The sequence below is a fragment of the Schistocerca americana genome, chromosome 8, assembly GCF_021461395.2.
Source record: "Schistocerca americana isolate TAMUIC-IGC-003095 chromosome 8, iqSchAmer2.1, whole genome shotgun sequence".
Lineage (NCBI taxonomy): Eukaryota > Metazoa > Arthropoda > Insecta > Orthoptera > Acrididae > Schistocerca > Schistocerca americana.
In genome coordinates, this window is record NC_060126.1 from 133,286,090 (window position 1) to 133,305,180 (window position 19,091).

Here is a 19,091-nt window from a genome sequence, read left to right on the forward strand (position 1 = left end):
CAGAAACGGGTGGTTTGGGCAATAAGTGGTGTAAGTTCATGAACCTCTTGTCGACCCATGTTCATGAGTCTGGGTATTTTGACATTGGCGGATATATATATATATATATATATATATATATATATATATATATTTTCCTTACTGTCATTTCTTGTTAACAATATTAGCTTATTCCCAAGAATAAGCAGCCTGCAGTCAGTTAATATTTGGCAGAAATCCCTTATTTGGATCAGACTTCCTTAACTCTTGTGCAGAAAGGTGTGAAGTATACTGCTGCATCCATTTTCAATAAGCTACCGCTCAACTTCAAAAATCTAGCAGTCATCCATGCGCTTTCAAATCAAAATTAAAGAGTTTCCTCATGGGTCACTCCTTCTATTCTGTCGAGGAGTTCCTTAAAAAATTAGGCCAATTCTTGTTGTATTGTTGATTGTGTTTACTTAAACTTATAGATTGACTTTTTTTGGGTTCATAAACATTTTATTTTTATCTGTAATTACTCTCATGTTGTAATTTCATGTACTGACATGTTCTGTGACCTTGGAGATTTGTTCCTCAATTTGGTCCTACGGAGCTTGACATGTAAATAAAATAAGAATAATGCAAGTATTATGGAAATGTTCCAATAACTTAAATGGGAATCCTGAGGGAAGGCAACATTCATTTCGAGGAATGCTATTGAGAAGATTTAGAGAATCTGCATTTGCGGCTGCTGAACTATTCTACTGTCACCAATGTACGTTTCACGTAAGGACTACGAAGATAAGACGAGAAATTAGGGTTTTTACAGAGGCGTACAGACAGTTGTTTTTCCCTTGCTCTGTTTGCAAGTGTATCAGGAAAGGAAATGGTTGCTAGTTGTGCAGGATACCTTCCACCATGCATTGTACCGTAGATTGCAGAGTATGTATGTAGTTGTAGATGTAGAATTGCAGTTACATCAACTGCTACATTTTCTTATTGTTCCAAATAGCCCCAGATGTTTTCTGTGGGAGTGATATGGTGGGCCAGTGGTAAGATGTAGAAGATTGGGCATAACGTGGTCATCCAGAATGTTGAAATGTTCACAGTAACCTGAATGTGAAGACCGAAGCCCTGTTACAAAATACACCCTCAAAACATCACATAACCACCACCAGCCTGAACTACACACATGCTTTAGTGGCACCATCATTCAAATAATGTTGCGTCGTTTGAAAAGAGGTAAAATCATGACGCGTCGAGTATCTCTATGTACCTCAGTCAGCTACTGTCCAATTTATGTGTTTATTGGCCTGTTGAAGACATGCAGTTTTATTTGCCTATTTGACTCTAGATGTCCATTACATATAGGATCCTTAGCAATGTGCCCTTGGAAACTGGGACACCAGTATAGGTGGACCTGCATTCACTGACAGCAGCAATTCCTTATGGATTTGAAATCAATTACTGTTGTCAAAGTGTGACATTTGGCCTAGGAACTTTTTGCTACCACTATTCTTATACCGTGTTACATGGTTTCTGGGGATATACCATTCCTTGTAGACATGGTGCACATTCCACATTGATACACCAACAAATCTGACAACTTCAGTCACTGTGCCACCGTCATGCGCACGTCCAAACGTATTAGTTACTTTATGTCATTTTGTCACATCTCCATGCTATGGTACAATCATGGACATGTCCAAACATAATAGCTCTATTGTGTCTTCATGTTGACCCATCTTATCATGTTGATTCCATACAAGGGACTGGCACATACACAGCACTCTACTACCATGATTATATCGGCAGATATTATAGCCTGGCACCAGTTCTTATTCGAACTAACAACATAAGGAAAAACAAAGCCGTAAGAGAGAGGTAATTTACTGGGTCTTGGAGTGATATCAACAAGAATATAATGAAAGTAGTTTACATGTGTTGAATACATTAATAACTGAGAGCCTGGAGGCCCATACGTGCCCTTATAAAGACACTGTCCCTCTCAGGTGTCGCTGGTGTAGTGCTGCACATGCATATAGGACTTCGTGGTGGTGGTGGTGGGTGACTTCAGGTAGTTGCAGACCTGACATTTGAATGTCGGTGCGCACTACGCTTGCCGTAGTGGCCCAACTTATATCCACTGTGTTTGGTAGGTATAGTAACAGGAAAGTTACTGCACGACTCCTTGAAAGAATGTTCTTGGTGTCTGTAGCAATGCTGGGGGCAGCAGCCAAAGGCTTGAGAAGTTTCTGGCCCACCCAGACCAGCACTACAGGCGAGGGCATCCCTGCAGCTGTAGATTCAGGGGCAACCTATGGACAGGACCGGTGGCACGACCTGGGCTGCTCTGTCCCTAGAGGAGCCAGGGCAAGCCAAGAACAAGATGTTGGGGTCCATGGCCTAAGGAGGGTGCCCTGCGCCCATCCTGGGCCACAACTGGTTCCAGCTGTTTGTCACGAGGCGATCTTCGCTGCAAACCACAAAGACGTGGCAACCACACTGGCTGTGCACGTTGGCCCGAATCCATTGCAGGTACCATCCAAATGCCCTGGTCCAGACTGATGTGCTAGGTGAGAAAGTTGATGAAGTCCTTGAAAGGTTGCATCACGAACTTGTCCGAAACAGGTTGCATCATGAACTTGTCTGAAACCAGGGTACAAGACAAACCTTTTTTGGAGAATATTTTCGACAGGGCTTTGACAGTTGCGTCTGCTGTCGCTGAGGAGTACGAACAACATAAGGAAAACGAGAAAAAGTATCAGTTGCCAATAACCAGAAAGTAACTAAAAAAGAATGAAAATCAATGTGGAGTCTTTCCAAAGGCTGTCTAAGTGCTGGCCATGGCAAAAAAGGAGTGTGTGGTGTCCCCTACGTACCTGAACACTTGCGGCAGACCATGACAAGGTGTTCCACCTCCCGATTAGTGCCTGGTCAAAACACATGACGACGCACCAACAGTTCTATGCAAGATATCCTCCAATGAGCTTGATGTAATAAGCAGAGGACTTTGTGCTGCAGAACCACTGGAACCATGGCCTTTGGAGTAAATTCTTCTGCTGATAGGAGAATAAAGTCATCCAAGAGTGAGATGTGATGGCGCAGTACAGAAAAATTTTGAATCGGTTTTGATGCCTCATGTGGCAGATGGTTGGGCTACCCATGTTGTATCATTCGTACAACGTGCTCGAGCAGTGGGTCAGCCACCGCAGCAGAGGCAGTATGGGAAATGGTAGTGGGAAAGCTATCCACCATGTGCCTCGCCTTCATGCCCAGTTGAAAACAAAGCAGTTCCTCATAGTCAAACAAGGGGTAAGGACCCATGGGGACAGGACTGAGCATCCACGTTTGCATGTTGTGATGTGGGATGAAAATGAATCTCATAATTGCTCCAAAGTTGAAGATGGTCCGGGGCTAAACAGGGAAACCAAGATCTTATTGTTGGTAATTAAATGAAATTTGCACCATAGAAGAATTTTTTTTGAGGCATAGACAATAGCAAGAGCCTGTTTTTCCACCTGGAATAATGTTGCTGAGTTTAGTGTTTTTGATGCAGAGGCAATAGGCTGTTAGAGCTATCTGAATGGTGATGAGCCACAACTGCTCCCACCCCGTACTGGGCCATGGCCAAGAACATATGTATACCAGGCTGAAATATTGCAAGATTTGGCACAGAGTGAAGACCGTTTTCAAACTGCAAAAAAACCATGCTCACAGGCTTCAGACCAAAAAAATGGAGCAGTTTTAAGAAACAACAAATGTAAGGGATGGGTGATAGAAGCTGCTCTGGAAATAAACTTGTGACAGTGTGCCACTTTGCTGGGGAATCTGAAGGTAAGCTTTGGTCAAGTTGATTTTCGAAATGAATTTAACTGCCCACCCCCTGCCTCCCAGCCAACTTTGTGAGCAACTCATGGGGATGAGTAGGGGGTAAATGTTGATGCATTTACAGTGATCTTGAAGTCGCTAAAGAGCTGTAGCTAACTAGATGGCTTCTTTGCAATCACTAAGGGTGTAGCCCATTCACTTGAGGAAATCAGTCTAATCCCTCTCTGTGATGTGCATATGTATGTGTACTTGCACGAGCCACACCTGTAAAAAGTGAGAATGGGCAGAGGATTTGAGTGTAATATGTGCCTTGAAATTGTCTCCGTAACTTAACCTAGAGCAAACAAATCTGAAAACTCAGAACACAAGGAATCCAATTCATGATAAGGCACTTGGTTCTGACACTAGATGCTCTACACCTGCAATAGAAAAACAAAAAATAACAAAGGCATCTTACTCAAACAAATTTTCAGTACTTGCATCATTATCCACCACAAACCAGTGTAAAGTTTGATCTGATTTGCAGACAATTTTGAGCTTAACACAAAACAGTATGAATATCAGTGTCCAGTGATTCCTACGACGACTCCTGGGAGAGGGGAGTTGAGATGTCATACCATTGCTAAGTACCCTTCTCCTTTTTTTCCTTTATGACAAGAGGATCACTGCTTCGCGGAGGCTGTGTGAAACAAGAGAATACGAAGGAAGTTGTATTCACTGTTCCTTCTGCTACCAGTATGTTTGTTTTGTCGGCCTGGTTGAGTTGGTTGTGCCTGGCAACCACCGCTTCCCACAACGTCCTAAGCTCCATGCACCAGGGCTGCTCGCTGCCAGCAAAGGCAACATCATTACAAGCATTTAATTGGTGGCCTGTGGCGTGGAAGCACATCGAACTAGTGTGCAGTATTCAAGACCTTGTCTAACTCAGGGTCCCCAAACTGGAGGGCACGTTGACTCACTGCCTTATCTGGGGCTGAACAAATGATTGCGTCTCTGACTATGGTGCCTGCATAAGACTCTTGAGACTTAGCTGTGATGAACCATCACTTTCAATGTAAACTGTGAAGCTCAGCTGCCCAAGCTCAATATGATTACTGTTGCTGTTTGTGATTGGTAGAATTCAACATGTGCATCAATGACATGCTTACACTGATAAGAGGCTAGTAACTACACATACTGTTAAAAGAAAGCGACAATCTCTTACAGGAGAGCTAACCAGCACAGTAAGTGATACATATTAGGGGGTATCCAAGATAAGAGTCTTATAGATCTTCTTGTTGACCACGCGAAATGCCACGAAATATTGGCGAAGCTGCTGTTTGTACTACAAAGGAAGAGCCGAACAGCAGGAGAGATCACAGATTCCGAAACTCATGAAAATTCATCCGATCCTCATCACCACCTGTCTTCGAACTAGGAGCACAAGGAAACACTGAGCCATTGTGTCACAGAGTTACATCAGCAAGATTACAGTCGAAGTAGTTTACACTTCTCAATAAACTCAGAGGCTTATACATGCCATTATAAAGACGCTATCCCTATCAGGTGTCACTGGTGTGGTGCTGCACACGTGCAGCGGGCATGGTAGTGGCGGTCGGTCACCGGACAGGTGTTGGTGGCCATCTTGGGTAGTTGCGGGCATGCTGTTTGTTGGTGTGCGCTATGCTTGCCGTAGTGCCCCAATTTACGTGTGCTGTTGGCGGTAGGTGTTGTAACCGGCAAATTATTACAGTTCTGTACCATCTACAAAGCTCCATAACAATCAGTGTTCTCTTGTAAGTGGATGACCTATGTTTTATCTTGTGAGCTAATTCTGATGTATTGAAAATATAGGTTCCTGCAAAACAGTGGGGAAATTTTGTTAAGCAGTGTACTGGTCCTTGTCATTCTTGTAATATTCTCTTCCAAATATATGCAAAACACAGTTTTTTGTTGATACTACCTCAAATGATTGGTCGAACATATTCCATGCAAACTGATGAAGATCGGCATGGTAAGACAATTAATCACTTTTATTTTTTAAAAGTAGTCTGCATCTCGTGGTCTTGCAGTAGTGTTCTCGCTTTCCGTGCACGGGATCCGGGGTTCGATTCCCGGTGGGGCTAGCGATTTTCCCTGCCTTGAGATGACAGTGTGTTGTTATGTCGTCATCATCATCATCATCATCATCATCATTCATCCCTATTATGGTCGGAGGAAGGCAATGGCAAACAACCTCCTCTAGAACCTTGCCTAGTCGGCAGTGTGAGTCTCCCGCATCGTCCCCTACACTCCTTGGAATATGGGACATCATCAGAATGTGGCACAGACAAAAATTAAATGAAATGTATGAAGACTCTGCAACAACACACAAAACTGATCGTTACGTTAAAAAATAAGTTTATGAACATTAACATGAGATCCTGCCTCGGGCATGGATGTTTGTGATGTCCTTAGGTTAGTTAGGTTTAACTAGTTCTACGTTCTAGGGGACTAATGACCTCAGCAGTTGAGTCCCATAGTGCTCAGAGCCATGAGATCTGCAGATTTGGCACATTTCAGATTTCGGAGAGATGAAATTTATTACATTGTGATAGAAAATTGTCAAATTAAGATTAGTGAGAATGTTGTGGTAAAGGCTCCTCAGTTGACATCACGAGGCTGAGTGCAACCTTCATCCAATCCTGCCACCAAGGAAAGGGACTTGGCAGTACCGGGAATCGAATCTGGTCCTCCACCTAGCGGCTGCACACGCTGCCCAGAGCTACCGGTGTGGACTCCAGCCGCAGGATACATGATGGGTATCACATTTATGTATGAGAGACAAAAAATACCTGGGGAAGCAAACTTCAAATTCTTCTTTTGGAAAGTTGAAACACAATTTGAAGTCATTTTGAGACTATTATGTGACTGTAGACTAAAGCGAATCCACCATAACGTACCAGAGATAAAACAGTGGTCAGAAGAAAGGTTTGATGAAGGTGAAAATCTTATGGGATGAAATAAGCTCTCATTTTCAAGTGGAAGATTGGTGGCATCTGGTGTTTAGCATTCACTAGGTGCCATTATTATTGTTTGGGAAAGATTAAACAGATTTTCTTAGATGCACCATTGTTGGATTGTTTGCACAGTAAGTTGAAATAGAAACAACCATGATCAGAGCACAAAAAAGTTATCTTACACAATTGTCAAATGATCCACACATCTGCCAGTGAAATGACAAAATTGTAAGTACTGGTCTCCAAATAGTCTCCCACCCCTCCTTATTCCCCACATCTGACACCTTGTGACATTTTTCTGTTTTGTATCTGTAGGAAGTGCTTTGTAGAAGGAAAAAATCATGAAGTACAGACTTGTAAATGAATATTATGTTAAATGAGAACAACATTTTGCTTTTGTCGGAGTAAAGAAGTAGGTGTCTTGTGGGAGCAGCTGTATTTACCCTCACTGGTCTCATGCTGAGAAATAATTTTTAGTTTTTGAGGAGAAAAAAGTTGGTTTCTCTGCTTCTTGTCAAACTTCTCAATCCATGCTCATAGGCTTAGCCCCCTACTTCAATTTATAATGAAATTTTGTGATACATTACATTTAACATTTTTTTTACTGGCCTACAGAACATACTTTCTCAATACCTCTTGTGCTTTCTTAATTTCCAAAGAAGAAGTAAGCCTAACAATGAAGCCAATACTTGTGACACTACTGTTCCTTGTTCATAACACAGTGCCTATTCTTTTGAGATGGCTTCTTGAACTTTCTTTATTATGCTCTTTGGCTGGTAAGTTGGAAATACCTGCTGGATTTGGTCTGTTATGTTTTATTTGCTTAGTTTTTTTAATAACAGGATCATACTGTTTCTTGACCATCTTCAGCTTTTCTTCTTAAGAGGGCCACCTTTTAAGATTATTTAAGTAAGCATTCAATGAAGCTGTTGAGATAGTCTAATGTTTTTGATGACAAGAATGTGCGACGTTGGATTCCAACCTTCTCACTCGTTTTACACGCGTACACTTACTTGGTATGCACAGCCGATCTTCTTCTCTGGATAGCCGGCTATGTCAGTCTCCAAAAACTTCTTCTCTGAACAATGATGCTAGTTAAAGGAATATATATGACTCTCTCTCTCTCTCTCTCTCTCTCTCTCTCTCTCTCTCTCTCTCTTTGTGAAATAATTAGGTCCTCACAGAATACTTTCAACAACTATCAGTGTATTTGAACTTCCACAAAGAACAAAATTCACACTTCTCACATAAACAAGTGTCATTTTACATTAGAAACAATTAAGTTACATTTACAACAGTTGGCTAGATAACCACGACTCTGTTAATACAGGAATCATACACATGTCTTGCCGCTAGCAAGTTCAAGTTAAAAGTTACTAAAAATCTTTTTCCACTCAATTGTTCTTTCGCGTGGTTCATGGTGTGGGTTCCTGTAGTCATGTCCTAGTTCATGAACCACGGGCAACATATGAGTGGCCAAGTAAGTGGTCCTGACAGTCGGGATACCAGTTACTTTGGAATAAGGCTGGGCATCTCGGACATATTCTGAGTCGTGGTCACCTTTGTGCTCATACGGCAAAGACTACCAAATCCACCGGTTAGTCCCTCAGCCGTTAGGGGTAAAACCCAATGGGACTCGGGGCAAGTAAGGCTAGCAACCTGCTTCCCTGGTACTTTAAATATGATGCTGGCAACAATCAGAGCAAAATGCCTCGGACCTTTGGAGGTGACGGAGTCCCATCTCTAACTGACAAACCAGGGACTCCAAAGATACGACTTGGCAAACAAATGGTAATGAGATGGGGAGCTATTAATATCAATGGGGGCTACTCTGGGAAGAAGGTAGAGCTGGCAGAGGCTGCAAGTAAGATGGGGCTGGACGTTTTAGCTGTTAGTGACATTCGGGTAAGGGGTGAGAAAGAAGAGGAAGTGGGAGAATACAAGGTCTACCTGTCAAGAGTCAAAGCAGGAATAGCACAATGGGGTGTAGGGCTTTACATCAGGAAAGAAATGGAACCCAGCGTAGTTGCAATAAGGTATGTAAACGAACGACTGATGTGGATTGATTTGACAGTGTCTAGCAAGAAAATTAGGATTGTGTCAGTATATTCGCATTGTGAAGGGGCAGATCAAGATAAGATGGATAGTTTTTATGAGGCACTCAGTGATGTAGTTGTTAGAGTAAAGGACAAGGACAATGTTCTGCTCATGGGTGATTTTAATGCCAGGATTGGAAATCGAACAGAAGGGTATGAAAAGGTTATGGGTAAATTTGGAGAGGATATGGAGGCCAACAGCAACGGGAAACAACTCTTGGATTTCTGTGCCAGTATGGGCTTAGTAATCACAAACTCCTTTTTCAAACATAAGAACATTCACCGGTATACTTGGGAAGGCAGGGGAACCAGATCTGTCATTGACTATATAATAACAGATCAGGAATTCAGGAAGGCTGTGAGGGACACACGTGTATTCAGGGGATTCTTTGATGACACTGATCATTATTTAATCTGCAGTGAAATTGGGATTGTGAGGCCGAAAGTGCAGGAGGTCAGGGCCATATGTAGGAGGATAAAAGTGGAGAAACTTCAGGATAAGGAAATCAGGCACAAGCACATAACAGCGATCTCAGAAAGGTACCAGTTAGTTGAATGTAGTCAATTACAGTCATTGGAAAAGGAATGGACAAGGTACAGGGACACAGTACTAGAAGTGGCTAAAGAATGTCTTGGTACAGTAGTGTGTAAAAGTAGGATGAAGCAAACAGCTTGGTGGAATGATACAGTCAAGGCAGCCTGTAAAAGGAAAAAGAAGGCGTATCAAAAATGGCTACATACCAGAACCCAGGTAGACAGAGAAAGTAATGTTGAAGAAAGAAACAAAGCCAAACAGATAATTGCAGCATCCAAGAAGAAATCGTGGGAAGACTTTGGAAACAGGTTGGAGACTATGGGTCAAGCTGCTGGAAAACCATTCTGGAGTGTAATTAGCAGTCTTCGAAAAGGAGGTAAGAAGGAAATGACAAGTATTTTGGACAGGTCAGGAAAACTGCTGGTGAATCCTGTGGATGCGTTGGACAGATGGAGGGAATATTTTGAAGAGTTGCTCAATGTAGGTGAAAATGCGATCAGTAATGTTTCAGATTTCGAGGTAGAATGGGATAGGAATGATGATGGAAATAGGATCACATTTGAGGAAGTGGAAAAAATGGTCAATAGATTGCAGTGCAATAAAGCGGCTGGGGTGGATGAAATTAAGTCGGAACTCACCAAATACAGTGGAATGTCAGGTCTTAATTGGCTACACAGGATAATTGAAATGGCCTGGGAGTCAGGACAGGTTCCATCAGACTGGACAAAACAGTAATCACACCAATCTTTAAACATGGAAACAGAAAAGATTGTAACAACTACAGAGGTATCTCTTTAATCAGCGTTGTGGGTAAAATCTTCTCAGGTATTGTTGAAAGGAAAGTGTGAGTATTAGTTGAGGACCAATTGGATGAAAATCGGTGTGGGTTTAGGCCTCTTAGAGGTTGTCAGGACCAGATCTTTAGCTTACGGCAAATAATGGAGAAGTGTTATGAGTGGAACAGGGAATTGTATCTATGCTTTATACACTCCTGGAAATTGAAATAAGAACACCGTGAATTCATTGTCCCAGGAAGGGGAAACTTTATTGACACATTCCTGGGTTCAGATACATCACATGATCACACTGACAGAACCACAGGCACATAGACACAGGCAACAGAGCATGCACAATGTCGGCACTAGTACAGTGTATATCCACCTTTCGCAGCAATGCAGGCTGCTATTCTCCCATGGGGACGGTCGTAGAGATGCTGGATGTAGTCCTGTGGATCGGCTTGCCATGCCATTTCCACCTGGCGTCTCAGTTGGACCAGCGTTCGTGCTGGACGTGCAGACCGCGTGAGACGACGCTTCATCCAGTCCCAAACATGCTCAATGGGGGACAGATCCGGAGATCTTGCTGGCCAGGGTAGTTGACTTACACCTTCTAGAGCACGTTGGGTGGCACGGGATACATGCGGACGTGCATTGTCCTGTTGGAACAGCAAGTTCCCTTGCCGGTCTAGGAATGGTAGAACGCTGGGTTCGATGACGGTTTGGATGTACCGTGCACTATTCAGTCTCCCCTCGACGATCACCAGTGGTGTACGGCCAGTATAGGAGATCGCTCCCCAAACCATGATGCCGGGTGTTGGCCCTGTGTGCCTCAGTCGTATGCAGTCCTGATTGTGGCGCTCACCTGCACGGCGCCAAACACGCATACGACCATCATTGGCACCAAGGCAGAAGCGACTCTCATCGCTGAAGACGACACGTCTCCATTCGTCCCTCCATTCACGCCTGTCGCGACACCACTGGAGGCGGGCTGCACGATGTTGGGGCGTGAGCGGAAGACGGCCTAACGGTGTGCGGGACCGTAGCCCAGCTTCATGGAGACGGTTGCGAATGGTCCTCGCCGATACCCCAGGAGCAACAGTGTCCCTAATTTGCTGGGAAGTGGCGGTGCGGTGCCCTACGGCACTGCGTAGGATCCTACGGTCTTGGCGTGCATCCGTGCGTCGCTGCGGTCCGGTCCCAGGTCGACGGGCACGTGCACCTTCCGCCGACCACTGGCGACAACATCGATGTACTGTGGAGACCTCACGCCCCACGTGTTGAGCAATTCGGCGGTACGTCCACCCGGCCTCCCGCATGCCCACTATACGCCCTCGCTCAAAGTCCGTCAACTGCACATATGGTTCACGTCCACGCTGTCGCGGCATGCTACCAGTGTTAAAGACTGCGATGGAGCTCCGTATGCCACGGCAAACTGGCTGACACTGACGGCGGCGGTGCACAAATGCTGTGCAGCTAGCGCCATTCGACGGCCTACACCGCGGTTCCTGGTGTGTCCGCTGTGCCGTGCGTGTGATCATTGCTTGTACAGCCCGCTCGCAGTGTCCGGAGCAAGTATGGTGGGTCTGACACACCGGTGTCAATGTGTTCTTTTTTCCATTTCCAGGAGTGTAGATCTAGAAAATGCATATGACCGGGTTCCTAGGAGGAAGTTATTGTCTGTTCTACAAGATTATGGAATAGGAGGCAAACTTTTGCAAGCAATTAAAGGTCTTTACATGGATAGTCAGGCAGCAGTTAGAGTTGACGGTTAATTGAGTTGATGGTTCAGAGTAGTTTCAGGGGTAAGACAAGGCTGCAACCTGTCTCCACTGTTGTTCATATTATTTATGGATCATATGTTGAAAACAATAGACTGGCTGGGTGAGATTAAGATACGTGAACACAAAATAAGCAGTCTTGCATATGCGGATGACTTAGTTGTGATGGCAGATTCGATTGAAAGTTTGCAAAGTAATATTTCAGAGCTAGATCAGAAATGTAAGGACTATGGTATGAAGATTAGCATCTCCAAAACGAAAGTAATGTCAGTGGGAAAGAAATATAAACGGATTGAGTGCCAAATAGGAGGAACAAAGTTAGAACAGGTGGACGGTTTCAAGTACTTAGGATGCATATTCTCACAGGATGGCAACATAGTGAAAGAACTGGAAGCGAGGTGTAGCAAAGCTAATGCAGTGAGCGCTCAGCTACGATCTTCTTTCTTCTGCAAGAAGGAAGTCAGTACCAAGACTAAGTTATCTGTGCACCGTTCAATCTTTCGACCAACTTTGTTGTACGGGAGCGAAAGCTGGGTGGATTCAGGTTACCTTATCAACAAGGTTGAGGTTATGGATATGAAAGTAGCTAGGACGATTGCAGGTACTAGTAGATGGGAACAATGGCAGGAGGGTGTCCACAATGAGGAAATCAAAGAAAAACTGGGAATGAACGCTATAGATGTAGCAGTCAGGGTGAACAGGCTTAGATGGTGGGGTCATGTTACACGCATGGGAGAAGCAAGGTTACCCAAGAGACTCATGGATTCAGCAGTAGAGGGTAGGAGGAGTCGGGGCAGACTGAGGAGAAGGTACCTGGATTCGGTTAAGAATGATTTTGAAGTAATAGGTTTAACATCAGAAGAGGCACCAATGTTAGCACTGAATAGGGGATCATGGAGGAACTGTGTAAGGGGGGCTATGCTCCAGACTGAACGCTGAAAGGCATAATCAGTCTTAGATGATGATGATGATGATGATGATGATCTTCTTTCGTCACTAACAATAGTCACAGCTATAAAACAGTATGGAATAACACAGAAGTTCCTTGAGTCTGCCGTGTTCTTTCATGAAACTTCCATTGCGCGACTGGCAATCACTTGTCAGCGCCGTTTGACCACTGTGTCTACAGTCTTCTTACTACACAATTCGGACCTGCGCGCGCACACACACACACACACACACACACACACACACACACACACACACAGACAGGCGACGCGCAGTAGATAGGCTCTTTCACACTTATGTTTAAAATATTGTGTGTTTTCTAGATGGTCAAAGGCCAAGTGGTTCTAGAATTTAAGCGGAAATTCTTGAAATACTACAGTATGACACTACTGTGGTATTAAAAATTGTATTTGTTACTGTTACAACAAATGGCAGCTCAGAAACTGGCTGAGTAGTTTGTTTACGGTGAGAATGAAAGGAAACAGTGTTATGCGAAAGTCAAAATTTCACTTGAAGGTTTTCATTGGATAATTTTTTATGATTTTTGTATTGGCCTACCTCAACACTAATACCTCATCACGTTGTTCACCTTTTGGTAGCCAGTCATCTGCAGAAAATACTGTTAATAATTTGGTTGCAAAATTGTGTTGTACTGAGTTTCCATCAGTGATGAGTTTTGTGGGGATGGTCCAAAGTAGATAGTTGTTCCAAGAAAATATCGATGCTTTGTACAACTCAATTGTAAATTGTAAAGTGACCGGCTTGTGACTTACTGTGAGATAGATGTATCCATAGTCATACTGAAAACAGCAGTACTTTTGATTTTACATGATCCTTTAGTAGTGAAAACAATCTGTTTCCAATCGATTCTGCATAATTTGAACATAGCTCAAAACCTTCGCATCAAATGGCCTAAGGAAATGTTCAAAAAATTCGACAAAGGAAATTACGAAGTAACAGGATATTAAACTTTAATACATTTGTACAAGCCAGAAACTAACCAGCAATCAGTTTTTCGGATATTCCAATATATATCAAAACCAGCAAATTGGGTTTGTGTAACAAAATTATTATTTCTTTCTTCAGTTAGACTGGGTAACACCACAGTGTCTTCACAGGATCGAAGAACATTCAGTGGAGAATGGTTATAACAATTTGTTTGCCATGAGACATTGATGAAATTGGGAAAACCACCAAGAATGGCACATCGTTCATCATTGTAGTGCCATCTGTTACACAGCACAGAAGAATTGATTTGGCAAAGGACAATGCTGAATTTAGTCTCATTGCATGTATTCATGTGATTTATCACCTGACTTTTTTTTCCCTATAATATCGAACAAAAAGTATATGGATGATGACTTTAGTCACCTCAGGAAGCTACAGAGTTCTTAAAAAATGACTGTGCTTTGAGTTACTAACATCGAAGTAGAAAAAATGTTCCCATGTGAAAGTGATAAGTTTTAAAAGAGAATATTTTGAGAAATGAATTAGTTGTGTATAGAATTTTTCTCTGTTGTTGTCTTTGTTAAATGTTAAAAAGCAGGCCTTGTGTGTTCCTCACATGACTTTAATTTTATTGTTGGGCGCATTAATCTGACATTGTATGAAGAAGGTATGATTTTTTAATAACACTTTTATTATAGAGCAGAACTGTAATCCATGTCACTGTTTGTCTCAGTACTATTCTGTTCCTTATAATACTTATTTGGCAGTCATATTTTCATGTTTAAGAAAAGAGTTTGCCACTTCACTGATGAAAAACATCTTTCTTAGGTTGTGATTTTATGTCAGAATAAAAATGGAATCACATGTTCCTAGAAAACGTAAACAGAGCCTATCACTGACCAGAAGGCTGGAGAAATGCCCACGTGTTGGAGAAAATAACCCTCAAGAAATTTTTTGTGTGGACAGTGACTGTGAAGTGGACGATGGTGACTGTGTTGTGGTGGCTGAAAAAATCACTATAAGGAGAGGAAGATGTCAAAATGCTGCTTGCCTATCACCTGAAGGAACTAAACTTCAGAAAGCTTCCAGGCGTGTTCAAGATTTTTATGGGCACTCATACAGGAAAGGCCGGGCATGGAAGATCTGTGATGTATGCCATTCAAGTGCTGAAGAACATTTAGGAGTAAGTTATGCATGGGAATTTATTATATGTTTACTATAGCTCATATAAATTGTTGTAGCAGTGTTTATATTACCATTATTACAGATTATTCTCAGTTTCTCTAAAGGAGCTAAAATATCTCTCAGACTTTTTTTTCATTTTTATTTATTTATTTATTTTTTTTTTTTTTTATTGAAACCCAAAATTTGATGCACAACTGAAGTTACCAGGACTTGAATTATATAATGTGTAAAATTAAAAAAAAAAAAAAATTATATGGTTGGTTCTTCGTAAATTATTTAATCCTAAAGGCACCTGGTACATTATTCTGTAGGATCTGCAGAAACTGAGAATTTTAGCTTAATGTAAGATCAAGCATTGTTACAAGAAGTACCAAACAGTCTATCTCATGTGGCAGTGTCTCTGTACACACTACAGTGTCAGATGAAGGACAGTAAACACTTTCGTTATTGTAATATATCATGTTGTTTTGTTTGAAGACATCCTAAATGTTCTGGTCTTATTTCTGTTCAGCTTTCTTGACACACCATCATGTAGAAAACATAATAACATCAGGTGAAGTTTCATTTAAGAATTGATTTGAGTGGGTGATTGATTGTGTGTGTGTGTGTGTGTGTGTGTGTGTGTGTGTGTGTGTGTGGTGGGGGGGAGGGGGGTGTCTACATTCATTTTCATTCCACACAAGCTCTTATTAATTAAGGGCCATTATATTAACATCGGTATAGTCCTTTTAAATAAGTTTGATGGTGGTTACTGCTGCGCGCACCCACGTGAATATTCAGGGGTTCGTCAGAACTCAGGGTCTGCACAGTGTCAGTAGGCTGGCTGGCTACTGCATCTATGGGATCTAAAATAATAATTTGGTGTAATTAGAAACGTACAAAAAATAATTTTAAGGGTGCTCCACAGTTAATCAGTCATAGTGTGTAATAAAGAAAGTGGGGCACCATAAAGTAAATGAATTATCTGAGTCTAAAATTTCAGTGGAACTAGATTCCATTTTGTAATTACCATATTTTATTTGATATTGGAAATAATTTGTTGTTTGGTGTCTGAGTATTTTTCCCCCTCTTTTTATATTATGCCCTTGTTGCTGAATGTAATATTTGTTTAGTGGTCAAGTTTTGAGTGCACCAGTTTGCACAGTAATGCTTAAGTTCCAGTTAGCATTGTCACATGTACTTTGAAAAAATGTGAATTGCAGGTGAATGTCAGAATGCTGCAGTATATAGAAAATACATTTCAAAACCTGTGATCAGCTTCTTACATTTTGCTAAGTTTTGTTGACCATTAAATTTTATCTGTCCGTGTGGACCAGTTTCAGGCTTTATATGACCTGGGACAACCGTATATGACTCGGGACAACCGGGAGATCTGGGAAAAACCCAGGAATTTTTTCATCCGGGAGAAAACTGGGAAAAACCTGGGAATTTTTTAGAATTCCGGGAATTTTTCATTCTTTTAGTTTTCAGTTACATTTTTGTAATTTTGACTGGTAAGAACCGATGCTCTAAAAACAAAGAATATCCCTGTATCTCGCTACCGTAGAATATTATTGCAGCAATAAAACATGAATGAGAGGAAAAATAAAACTTAAGTTGCAAAGGAAATGCGCATATACGACAAAACACAGAACACATACAAGCATCTGCCAACAGCAGAATGTATCAACAAATTGCCTCCGATGAGCATGATATCACAGCTGTTTACCTTAGATTTGTTTGAGCAGTTGCGAACGCGCTCTTGCGCATGCACTGTTGAGTCGTGTATGAGTAGTACCTTCTCCCGCTTCTGGGTACAGAAGTGTGGCTGTTAGCTGTACGAGCAGCAGCAGCGAACAGCCAGATGCTACCCGGAAAAATTTTACTAGCTGCCGAAGCTGCCAAATGCACCCATGCACAAAAGGCCTGGATCTAGGGGGTGGGGGCATTTGATATTGGTACTTCCTGAATTATATTTTGTCGTGTTATAAGAAATGACTGTTTGTGCCAAAACAGTCTCATTAATTTGATGTATGCTACAATGGGTGCAATATTAGAAAGGCTTATTTCGTTTTATCTAGCAGACAGTGACAAAATAGACGTAATCAGATTGAGAAACCACAACAGTCGTGGGTACTATTTATATTAACAGCTTTTCAGTATTAGATAACGACATTTCGATTTTTCATGTAGCAAAACATTTGACGAACTTTGATGAGGTAATAGATTCTTTCGCAGAAAGGAAAGCACACCATGTACAGTTGTAGTTGTAGCAAGATAGAGAGAAAAAATAGTTAGGACCTAAGGATTGAAGAAATGTATACTGTCTTATGTGTTTCTTGCCTTTACTGTTTTTATGTATCCTATATTTAATTTTATGTCACACAAAACAGCAAGTTATTAGCTAGTAGGCAATAAAAGTGCAAATTTTCTGAAGAGTTATTGTTCTCCCGGTTACAAATCATGCCATTCAGAATTTATTGCGAGGTTTTTTTAAAGAGGGGTAGGATGTCAAAACCGTCCTGAATATAGTTTGATGGCATCCATTACAAAATATACACGTTTGAATTCCACAGAGCGAAATTCAGTGATGTGCAAAAGAATAATGCTGTGTGAAGGGGGATGGTGCTGCACTTTGGCACACCTAAGAGAAAATAACATGTCTTACATGTCCTCGTACATATATGTTTTATGTATCAGACTCTTCAGAAATATGTGTGCTACAAAAAGCACATATTTTTGAAAAGTCCTCTCTCAAACGCTTGCAAGAGGGGGTAGGGGTACTATCTAGTATTGCCCCAGTTTGGAAATATCGTAAATCCGTGCAGAGCAATCTGAGCTGTAGTGGGTAGGTGGGTCGTCCCCACCTGACCTGTGTTTACGGTTAGCAATTTTGCTGTTTGTCTTTGTTTACTGCTCTCGCGTCAAATAAAAACAGAATGGATTTATGTGGCCGGTAACTATCAAGTGAATTAAAATACATTCACATAATTTCGGAAGGCTAAAATGTGTTATTAGCATTAATCACCTTGCAGGACAATGAAGTTTTTTGTCCGTTTGCTACAGATATTTGGCTTTTATTAATCTTTTCTGCTGAGGCAGGCAATTTATTTGAAAGGAAGTGTTTAATTCGACACTATTGGCTAGTTTCAACTGTTCGTAGCATTTCAAGTGCACGTTTTCAGTGTTATGCCATAATAAAGAACCAAACATGAGGAAATTTACATCCCGAAAAGCGTACTGAAAAGCCTACTTCATTGTCGAGGCCTACTTCATTGGGAATCTGGACATATGAATGTGCATTTAAGCCAGATCGTGCATTTTAGTTTCGTTTACAAAATTCTGATGCTTTTGGAGTAGCCTCTGATGTCTTATTTCTTTTATGACTAAAATAAGATCTTTCAATGTTTTACACGTACGAACATACGGGCTTCTCACGTCATTGTAGCTGCGCAAGCCCAGTGATGCCTATCTCGTTCTCTGACAACAGCTGGAACAAACCTGTTTCTAACAGGTCGCAGGAAAATATTGCGAATGGTGGTTTGAGAAGCGTTACTTTCAAAGTCAATTTCCTTTTACACAATATGAACCATTTGTGAGAATTTCTTAAATCAGGGTGTTTGACTCTCATTTAAAAATCAACTCTTTGATGACAAGCCAATTAGAAGATTTTCGAGCCCAGAAGATCAGACATTTATGTCGTTATTAAAAATTTTACTGGCACATTTGTGTATGTAACACGCGCAAAAAAGATCAACATTATATGTGAAAGCTTAGCTTCTCTTGCACCTTATTAATCTTTGAGACAAATATTATATGTGAAAGCTTTGCTGTTCTTGTAGCAACACTATGTATATTAATTTAAACCATAACTTTTCCTATTTGTGTGTCCGCGCAACTTGACAGTAATGTTGCTATTGGCTGACTGCATCACGTGTCCTATGCTCTGAATATCAACTGTCATCGGCTGGCGAGATCACGTGAGATGAGCTATGACTGGCTTACAAAGGAGCATCGCAATTTTGATTTCGATGCTTCAGAAAGCAACATGCGGTGTTTAGTGGCATTCTAAT

The 19,091-nt window shown here is 41.6% G+C and overlaps 1 protein-coding gene across 1 annotated transcript in view; it reads left to right on the plus strand.

Moving 5' to 3' along the window:
* The window catches only part of LOC124545625, a 409,511-nt gene that overhangs the window by 44,895 nt on the left and 345,525 nt on the right, over positions 1 to 19,091 (plus strand). The window contains exon 5 of the mRNA XM_047124572.1: positions 14,683 to 15,037. Within this exon, the coding sequence (XP_046980528.1) occupies positions 14,708 to 15,037 (330 nt within the window). The 5' untranslated portion in view covers positions 14,683 to 14,707. The remainder of the gene's footprint in view (positions 1 to 14,682; positions 15,038 to 19,091) is intronic.